The sequence below is a fragment of the Oncorhynchus keta genome, chromosome 8 (assembly GCF_023373465.1).
Source record: "Oncorhynchus keta strain PuntledgeMale-10-30-2019 chromosome 8, Oket_V2, whole genome shotgun sequence".
Lineage (NCBI taxonomy): Eukaryota > Metazoa > Chordata > Actinopteri > Salmoniformes > Salmonidae > Oncorhynchus > Oncorhynchus keta.
The window spans coordinates 39,805,387-39,815,821 of NC_068428.1; the positions used below are offsets into that span (position 1 = coordinate 39,805,387).

At 46.2% G+C, this 10,435-nt stretch overlaps 1 protein-coding gene across 1 annotated transcript; it reads left to right on the plus strand.

Annotated features, from left to right (window-relative positions):
- The first annotated feature begins 313 nt into the window (after positions 1-313).
- actc1a (actin alpha cardiac muscle 1a) lies at positions 314-10,396 on the plus strand. The gene is made up of 8 exons (XM_052524182.1): positions 314-472; positions 6,031-6,184; positions 6,450-6,578; positions 7,059-7,254; positions 7,971-8,132; positions 8,286-8,477; positions 9,365-9,546; positions 10,127-10,396. The coding sequence occupies exons 2-8, from the start codon at positions 6,056-6,058 to the stop codon at positions 10,268-10,270; spliced, it is 1,134 nt and encodes a 377-aa protein (XP_052380142.1). The 5' UTR covers positions 314-472; positions 6,031-6,055; the 3' UTR covers positions 10,271-10,396.
- The last annotated feature ends 39 nt before the right edge of the window (positions 10,397-10,435 follow it).

The window sequence follows — 10,435 nt, forward strand, 5'->3', positions numbered from 1 at the left end:
AAAGAGAATAATTTCACATCAATCAGTTAACACCTACTTCATCATGACCCAACTATAATCAACCATAACACAATAATGGAAAGAAATCTAGAAATAACCCCTTTCACTTTCCTCTGCCAACCATTCCTTATTTTTGTACCAGTCGGACACCCAGGCAGTCAGGCAGTCAGGCAGTCAGGCAGTCAGGCAGTCAGGCAGTCAGGCAGTCAGAGGCGGTGCTAGAACCCTCCGTCTCCTAGGTAACAACACTCTGTTTTAGATGGCGTCCCGTCAGGAAGGAGGCCTCTGAGTGACACGGGATAGACTTTCTAGTGAACCGTTATCTAGAAGTTCTTATTTGGGCTTGTATAAACTCTTGGTCCCGCCTCCAGGCTCCAGGCCGCTGGTCCTGGGACAAGGGGGCATATTTAAGGGACACCTCTCACCCTCATCCTTTATCCCAGTGGAAACTCCGGTCTTGGTGTACAACTTGGTGAGTGTATTCTTTTGCTTGGTTCATGTTCCACTTACTGCCCTGTAGCACTGTTTCTCTACTGGACTCAGTACTGTCTATAGCACTGTTTCTCTACTGGACTCAGTACTGTCTATAGCACTGTTTCTCTACTGGACTCAGTACTGTCTATAACACTGTTTCTCTACTGGACTCAGTACTGTCTATAACACTGTTTCTCTACTGGACTCAGTACTGTCTATAACACTGTTTCTCTACTGGACTCAGTACTGTCTATAACACTGTTTCTCTACTGGACTCAGTACTGTCTATAACACTGTTTCTCTACTGGACTCAGTACTGTCTATAACACTGTTTCTCTACTGGACTCAGTACTGTCTATAACACTGTTTCTCTACTGGACTCAGTACTGTCTATAACACTGTTTCTACTGGACTCTCTATAACACTGTTTCTGGACTCAGTACTGTCTATAACACTGTTTCTCTACTGGACTCAGTACTGTCTATAACACTGTTTATCTACTGGACTCAGTACTGTCTATAACACTGTTTCTCTCTCTACTGGACTCAGTACTGTCTATAACACTGTTTCTCTACTGGACTCAGTACTGTCTATAACACTGTTTCTCTACTGGACTCAGTACTGTCTATAACACTGACTCAGTACTGTTTCTCTACTGGACTCAGTACTGTCTATAACACTGTTTCTGTTTCTCTACTGGACTCAGTACTGTCTATAACACTGTCTATAACACTGTTTCTCTACTGGACTCAGTACTGTCTATAACACTGTTTCTCTACTGGACTCAGTACTGTCTATAACACTGTTTCTCTACTGGACTCAGTACTGTCTATAACACTGTTTCTCTACTGGACTCAGTACTGTCTATAACACTGTTTATCTACTGGACTCAGTACTGTCTATAACACTGTTTCTCTCTCTACTGGACTCAGTACTGTCTATAACACTGTTTATCTACTGGACTCAGTACTGTCTATAACACTGTTTCTCTACTGGACTCAGTACTGTCTATAACACTGTTTCTCTACTGGACTCAGTACTGTCTATAACACTGTTTCTCTACTGGACTCAGTACTGTCTATAACACTGTTTCTCTACTGGACTCAGTACTGTCTATAACACTGTTTCTCTACTGGACTCAGTACTGTCTATAACACTGTTTCTCTACTGGACTCAGTACTGTCTATAACACTGTTTCTCTACTGGACTCAGTACTGTCTATAACACTGTTTCTCTACTGGACTCAGTACTGTCTATAACACTGTTTCTCTACTGGGACTCACTGTACTGACTCAGTACTGTCTATAACACTGTTTCTCTACTGGACTCAGTACTGTCTATAACACTGTTTCTCTACTGGACTCAGTACTGTCTATAACACTGTTTCTCTACTGGACTCAGTACTGTCTATAACACTGTTTCTCTACTGGACTCAGTACTGTCTATAACACTGTTTCTCTACTGGACTCAGTACTGTCTATAACACTGTTTCTCTCTCTAGTGGACTCAGTACTGTCTATAACACTGTTTCTCTACTGGACTCAGTACTGTCTATAACACTGTTTCTCTACTGGACTCAGTACTGTCTATAACACTGTTTCTCTACTGGACTCAGTACTGTCTATAACACTGTTTATCTACTGGACTCAGTACTGTCTATAACACTGTTTCTCTACTGGACTCAGTACTGTCTATAACACTGTTTCTCTACTGGACTCAGTACTGCCCAGTACCTATAGCTGCTCTGTTTAATTGATTATTGGACTACTCCAGACAGACGACGACAGTTAGTGCTAGGAAAGGATCCACACTTTGTCAGCTATTCTTAGAGAGCATTGGGCACTGTGTTGTTGTCATTTTGGAAAGGGAAGAAACACCAGGATCTTGGTTTAACAGCCGGGAGCTACTATAGTAATTGAAAGAGAGAACACATAGAGATCACCTGTAGAGTTAACACCTGCAATGGGTGTCTACCTACTTCAATGGGTGTCTACCTACTTCAATGGGTGTCTACCTACTTGGCTTTTAGAGAAGGATGTTCATGAGAGAGCTTGAGAATGAATCGTTTTGAGAGAAATTGTGAAGAAAGAATATTAGGAGAAAGAAAGAGCTGAAGAGAGAAATGGGATAAATGAAGGGAGTTGAATGGGGAGAAAGAGAGTACAGTAGCAGTTGCCCGGCAGCCAGGGCTTGTTGTGATTGATTGACATGCCATGCTGTTGGCAACACATGCTGGTGACAGGCCATGCTGGGGGCAACACGTGTGAACAGTGACCTGTGGCTCTGGTGGATTAGAGGGGGGGGCACCGTGAGTGGCCACTGTGTAATACCAGGCCTTCCGACTCCTGACCACTGGCCAGGCATCCTGACCAAGCCTCAGGCTTCCTGACCAGGTTACTAATGACCACACACTGACCAGCTGCCAGGCCTCTAGGCCACTACGAAGGGAGCTGCCAGGCCTCTAGACCACTAATTAAGGGAGCTGCCAGACCTCTAGGCCACTAATGAAGGGAGCTGCCAGACCTCTAGGCCACTAATGAAGGGAGCTGCCAGGCCTCTCGGCCACTAATGAAGGGAGCTGCCAGGCCTCTAGGCCACTAATGAAGGGAGCTGCCAGGCCTCTAGGCCACTAATGAAGGGAGCTGCCAGGCCTCTAGGCCACTAATGAAGGGAGCTGCCAGGCCTCTAGGCCACTAATGAAGGGAGCTGCCAGGCCTCTAGGCCACTAATGAAGGGAGCTGTCAAGCCAGGGTTGGAGGGATCAGACTTAGGGGCTGGCTGGCTGTAGGGTGATGGATAGACAGATGAAGCTGGCTGTAGGGTGATGGATAGAGTGATAGACGGATGAAGCGATAGAGAGAGAGGTGGCCTGGAGGGAGGTATGGAGGGACAGTAACACATGCTTTGAAGGGAGCTGCGGGCTGGGGAGGGAAGGAAGGAAATAAGGAAGGAAGGGAGGAAGGAAGGAAGAAAGGAAGGAAGGAAGGAAGGAAGGAAGGAAGGAAGGAAGGAAGGAAGGAAGGAAGGAAGGAAGGAAGGAAGGAAGGAAGGAAGGAAGGAAGGAAGGAAGGAAGGAAGGAAGGAAGGAAGGAAGGAAGGAAGGAAGATGCCTACTGGATAACTTATTTGTATTGCTTTTAATCTTTTTAAATGAATTTCTTAACACTTTGTTCTAGCTAGCTATTTGTGTAGGTAGCTATCAAGTAAACGCAATGATAATAGGAAGGAAGGAAGGAAGGAAGGAAGGAAGGAAGGAAGGAAGGAAGGAAGGAAGGAAGGAAGGAAGGAAGGAAGGAAGGAAGGAAGGAAGGATAGAGGTATAGAGAGAGGTGACTGGAGCGATAGTAACACTTGCTTTGAAGGAATCTGTCAGACCAGGGCTGGAGAGGGGGATGGAAAGATGGATGAAGGGATAGAGGGATGGATGGAAGGATAGAGGGATGGATGGAAGGATGAAGGGATGGATGGAAGGATAGAGGGATGGATGGAGGGATAGAGGATAGAGGATATAGGGATGGGTGTAAGGATAGAGGGATGGATGAAGGGATAGAGGGATGGATGGAGGTAAGGATAGAGGGATGGATGAAGGGATAGAGGGATGGATGGAAGGATAGAGGGATGGATGGAGGTAAGGATAGAGGGATGGATGGAAGGATAGAGGGATGGATGGAGGTAAGGATAGAGGGATGGATGGAAGGATAGAGGGATGGATGGAAGGATAGAGGGATGGATGAAGGGATAGAGGGATGGATGGATGTAAGGATAGAGGGATGGATGGAAGGATAGAGGGATGGATGGAAGGATAGAGGGATGGATGAAGGGATAGAGGGATGGATGTAAGGATAGAGGGATGGATGGAAGGATAGAGGGATGGATGGAAGGATAGAGGGATGGATGGAAGGATAGAGGGATGGATGGAAGGATAGCGGGATGGATGGAAGGATAGAGGGATGGATGGAAGGATAGAGGGATGGATGGAGGTAAGGATAGAGGGATGGATGAAGGGATAGAGGGATGGAAGGATAGAGGGATGGATGGAAGGATAGAGGGATGGATGGAAGGATAGAGGGATGGATGGAGGTAAGGATAGAGGGATGGATGAAGGGATAGAGGGATGGATGAAGGGATAGAGGGATGGATGAAGGGATAGAGGGATGGATGGATGTAAGGATAGAGGGATGGATGGAAGGATAGAGGGGTGGATGGAAGGATAGAGGGATGGATGGAAGGATAGAGGGGTGGATGAAGGGATAGAGGGATGGATGGATGTAAGGATAGAGGGATGGATGGAAGGATAGATAGGGTGGATGGAAGGATAGAGGGATGGATGAAGGGATAGAAGGATGGATGGAAGGATAGAGGGGTGGATGGATGTAAGGATAGAGGGATGGATGGAAGGATAGAGAGGGTGGATGGAAGGATAGAGGGATGGATGGAAGGATAGAGGGGTGGATGGAAGGATAGAGGGATGGATGGAAGGATAGAGGGGTGGATGTAAGGATAGAGGGATGGATGGAAGGATAGAGGGGTGGATGGAAGGATAGAGAGGGTGGATGGAAGGATAGAGGGATGGATGGAAGGATAGAGAGGGTGGATGGATGTAAGGATAGAGGGATGGATGGAAGGATAGAGAGGGTGGATGGAAGGATAGAGGGATGGATGAAGGGATAGAAGGATGGATGGAAGGATAGAGGGATGGATGGAAGGATAGAGGGGTGGATGTAAGGATAGAGGGGTGGATGGAAGGATAGAGAGGGTGGATGGAAGGATAGAGGGATGGATGAAGGGATAGAAGGATGGATGGAAGGATAGAGGGATGGATGAAGGGATAGAAGGATGGATGTAAGGATAGAGGCAGGTTTGGAGAGGGACTGGAGGGACAGTAGCACATTCTGTCCAGCTCCCATCCATGGGAAACAGGAGTTACTGTTGTGCCGACAGCTGAGGAGGGACCTATAGGCCACCACTGTTACTTGTCAACAGACGAGCTCCTTCAGCTGTGACATAGCTCTGCTCGAGATAGGGGAGGAGGGGGGAGGAAAGGGGTAGAGGAGGGAGAGGGAGGGGATGTAGTGTTCCGTGAGGCTGCTTTTTGGAATGACAAGGGCCATGGCTAAAAATAGAGACTGTGGTGTGGGGGGCTCTACTATGTCCCTTTTTGGCTTTACATGGAAGCTCTGACAAAGAGGGATAAGATAGGTTATCAGTGGCCCGTAAGAGGACTAGGTTATTTCAACAACACTTTTGAAAAGGTCTTTCTAGGAACATTTGAAATATTTGCACTTTGAAATAGTGAAAGTATGACAACATTTAAAAAAAACAGATATCATGAAAATAGGCAGTGCAGTACTGTTTATATAAAACCATTATGATATGATAATTCACTAGTCTTTAATGTAACAGGTGCTTCAATGTCGCTATAGTGCTTAACTGTTAATTAATGCATAGAGGTAGCCTCCAGTCTAATGATAAACTCATGTACTGGGTGTTTGTTATGGTGTTACTGTAATAAGCGCCCAGACGGAGCTCTTACCGCCGTGCCTCTCCTCCCAACAGAAGGTCATCCTAAACAAGACCAATCATGTGTGACGACGATGAGACTACTGCCCTCGTGTGCGACAACGGCTCTGGCCTGGTCAAGGCTGGGTTCGCCGGTGATGACGCTCCCCGCGCTGTGTTCCCATCCATCGTTGGACGCCCCCGTCACCAGGTACGCTACTTGCTGAGAAAGAACGGATAGCCATTGCCGGTTACTAACGGATTTGTTTGTGTACTTATGCCATGACGTAAAAGTTACGAGGCTATAAGGTGACATATTGTGATGCAGTGATACAGATAATGTAGTGTAGTTTACGTTTGTAGCATTGCATTGGTAATAAGACGCACGTCTAGCCATGCGTAAATGTGGGGTAAAGTTTGATCCACGTGTTGTGCGTATTGTGAACTCTCCTGACCTATGCTTCCCCTCTATGTAGGGTGTGATGGTGGGAATGGGACAGAAGGACAGCTATGTGGGAGACGAGGCTCAGAGCAAGAGAGGTATCCTGACTCTGAAGTACCCCATCGAGCACGGCATCATCACCAACTGGGACGACATGGAGAAGGTGGGTATGAGAGACGAGATGCTACTAGAGATATTGGACACGATTGTAAGATGATAAAAGCAGCACTTAATTTCTCAAGATACACATATACTTAGAGACGGGAAGTGAAGGATACTATCCAAAATGAAGTTAAGACTTATCGACACAGGTAAATGTTTTTTTAAAAGCAACATAGGAAATATTTTTGGAGCTAAATTATGCCAAACAGCATGACTTCAAAGAGAGAAATATTAAGCTGTCCATCTCACAATTTTTTTTAACCTTTATTTAACCAGGCAAGTCAGTTAAGAACAAATTCTTATTTTCAATGACAGCCTAGGAACAACAACTGCCTGTTCAGGGGCAGAATGACAGATTGTCAGCTCGGGGACAATCTAGCCCGAATGCTCTAACCACTAGGCTACACTGCCGCCCCACAATGTGTTAAATCGTTCCAGAACCACGTCTCTGACCGTGTCTGTCCTCTACTTCCTCTACCAGATCTGGCACCACACCTTCTACAACGAGCTGCGTGTGGCCCCTGAGGAGCACCCCACCCTGCTCACTGAGGCCCCCCTCAACCCCAAGGCCAACAGGGAGAAGATGACCCAGATCATGTTTGAGACCTTCAACGTCCCCGCCATGTACGTGGCCATCCAGGCCGTGCTGTCCCTCTACGCCTCCGGTCGTACCACCGGTGAGAAACGAGCCGAGGAGAAAGACTCCATACATTAACATACAATTCAGATCCAGTGTATTATTGTGTCTCATGCAACCTTTCATTACATGAATCGTAGTTTACACCATTAAGATAAACATAAAGCTGTTCCATTCTATGTCCTCTGAGTTTCCACAGGACGTCAGACCATCACATTTACAAAGAACCACAATAACTTTAACATTAACAAGTGCTGCTCACATTGCTCACATGATACCTTCGAGACTCTGTAGGGATAGTGATCTACTACAACAGACAAGTAGATTCAGCCGTGGGACGTTTTTGTCTGAGCGGATGGTCAGGGGGAGCCGGAACATAATTATAATCATTTGTACACTGCAAATTGACCACAAGTCAAGACCAAAAATAGATTTTATATTGAAAATTACATGATAATTTCAGACCTTCATTACATTGAGACACTATCACATATGTCTCTCTTTTTATGAGTGGAAATACTTGGGAACAGAATTTTTGTTGTTGTTGCTGAATTCCTGGTGAATTTGCAGTCTTAAAAAAAAAAACATTTTTCTAAACAAAACTTTTGGGGAGCAAAATAAAAAGTATTGCGGCCCAGTATTTAGTGTAGAGGCCACCTGTTGTCGAGCCCTGCACTACAGTATCACATCCAACCACAAGTTATACGTGAAAATCAGCAGATCCGTGATCTGTGTCCACCTCCATCCTTTCCTCAGGTATTGTGCTGGACTCTGGTGATGGTGTGACCCACAACGTGCCCATCTATGAGGGTTATGCTCTGCCCCACGCCATCATGCGTCTGGATCTGGCGGGTCGCGACCTCACTGACTACCTGATGAAGATCCTGACAGAGCGTGGCTACTCCTTCGTGACCACCGGTAAGATGGACACATATAGGATAAAGTTATACAGAGACAAGATGAGAGAACATCTTTGAGGCTCTACGTAGCGTCTATAAGGCTCTACGTAGCCTTTATGTAGCGTCTAACATAGAACTTGATTCACCAACGCTCTGAATCTGCCCCCTACAGCCGAGCGTGAGATCGTGCGTGACATCAAGGAGAAGCTGTGCTACGTGGCCCTGGACTTTGAGAATGAGATGGCCACCGCTGCCTCCTCCTCCTCTTTGGAGAAGAGCTATGAGCTGCCTGACGGTCAGGTCATCACCATTGGTAACGAGCGTTTCCGTTGCCCAGAGACCCTCTTCCAGCCTTCCTTTATTGGTGCGTATCTCCCTCTCTCTCTGTCTCTCTCTCTCTCTCTCTTTCTTTCTCTCTCTCTCTCTCTCTCTCTCTCTCTCTCTCTCTCTCTCTCTCTCTCTCTCTGTCTCTGTCTCTGTCTCTCTCTCTGTCTCTGTCTCTGTCTCTGTCTCTCTCTGTCTCTCTCTCTCTCTGTGTACCTCTGGTTCATCTATTCCTTACGATGTAGTTTTCCACAAACTTACTTTCACATTAGACTGGAGCTCCCGAGTGGCGCAGCGGTCTAGGGCAATGCATCTCAGTGCTAGAGGTGTCACTACAGACCCTAGTTCAATTCCAGGCTGTATCACAACCAGCTGCGATTGGGAGTCTCATGGGGTGGGGCACAATTGTCCTCTGGATGGAAGTTGTCATAATTATTGTATAAGTCTATGGAAGGGGGTGAGAACCAAGAGTCTCCTAGGTTTTATATTGAAGTCAATGTACCCAGAGGAGGACGGAAGCTAGCTGTCCTCCGGCTACCCGACAGAGTGCTGCTGAGGCTACTGTAGACCTTCATTACAAAACAGTGTGTTTTAATCAATTAGTATAGTTAGTATAGTTTTATCTATTAAGGAAAACTTTTAAAATGTTTTACAAATGTTATTTTTATGAAATTCACTGAGGACGATGGTCCTCCCTTTCCTCTTCTGAGGAGCCTCCACTGGTTGCCATATATGTTACAGCACTGCTCTGGCCCTCTAGTCCCCAATGGACAATACATTCCGTTACAGTTACAGAGTCCACATACGTAGCCATTTACTGTGAACATCGTCTATTCCCTTACCTTTCTAACTCCTGGTGGCCACGTAGGTCCTGTCTGTAGAGGTGTCGTTGCTCACCAAGGGTCTCTTCTCATCTCACCTGCTCAGGTATGGAGTCCGCTGGTATCCATGAGACCGCCTACAACAGCATCATGAAGTGTGACATTGACATCCGTAAGGACCTGTACGCCAACAACGTCCTGTCAGGAGGTACCACCATGTACCCTGGTATTGCTGACCGTATGCAGAAGGAGATCACCGCCCTGGCCCCCAGCACTATGAAGATTAAGGTGGGGGAAGACTTCTTTTCGACACAGGAGGAACTCTGTTCCAATGTCCATCAGGGTTGGGGTGAATTTCATTTAAATTCCAGTCAATTCAGCAAGTATAATGAAATTACAATTCTCTTCAATGCTTTTCAATTAAGAACATTTGGAATTTGGAATTGGAATTTGGTGTCCACACTAGGGCCCGACTTATGAACGAAGCCATGCCTTGGGCGTGTATTATAAGTGGTATGATAGTATGGAGGAGTTCCAACAATATCAGAGCCTTGGATAAGCTGTAGGTCTACAGGATTTGTGTTTGGCAGTACATGGGTACACACACAACTCTGGTTAAAATAAGCAACACTGTCTGTCCACTGTGCTAGAGCGCAGCAACAACTTCTGAAGAGTTCTTAACCTACCCTCTACATTTCCTCTACAATCCACTACAATATCGTGCAAAAAAAATAGCATTTTGACTAGAGTGGTTAACTCTGTATGCTCACAGCTCTTGTTCAAATAAGCAACAGTTGTACACTGCACTGTGCAGGAAAGGACAAATGCCTCTGAGTTCTTAACCGACCCTCCACATCTCCTCCTCTAGATCATCGCTCCCCCCGAGCGTAAGTACTCGGTCTGGATCGGCGGCTCCATCCTGGCCTCTCTCTCCACCTTCCAGCAGATGTGGATCAGCAAACAGGAGTACGACGAGGCAGGCCCCTCCATCGTCCACAGGAAGTGCTTCTAAAACATCCCATCTTCCCACACCTCCTCCATACACATTCACCCTCCTTCTGTTGTTTGCATTTCTACCTTGTCTTGTGCTGTATATACAGTTGTAATAAAATAGTTGTCTTGTAACAATAATCACTGAGATACTTGTTGTTGGTCATCTGTTGCTGGGTTTGAGGGA

Excerpts from the sequence above, each read along its gene's own strand:
- actc1a (XM_052524182.1), top strand. The coding sequence starts at position 6,056 with ATGTGTGACGACGATGAGACTACTGCCCTCGTGTGCGACAACGGCTCT. Across the intron at positions 6,185-6,449 it reads TTGGACGCCCCCGTCACCAG|GGTGTGATGGTGGGAATGGG; the intron begins GTACGCTACTTG and ends CCCTCTATGTAG. Across the intron at positions 8,478-9,364 it reads CTTCCAGCCTTCCTTTATTG|GTATGGAGTCCGCTGGTATC; the intron begins GTGCGTATCTCC and ends TCACCTGCTCAG.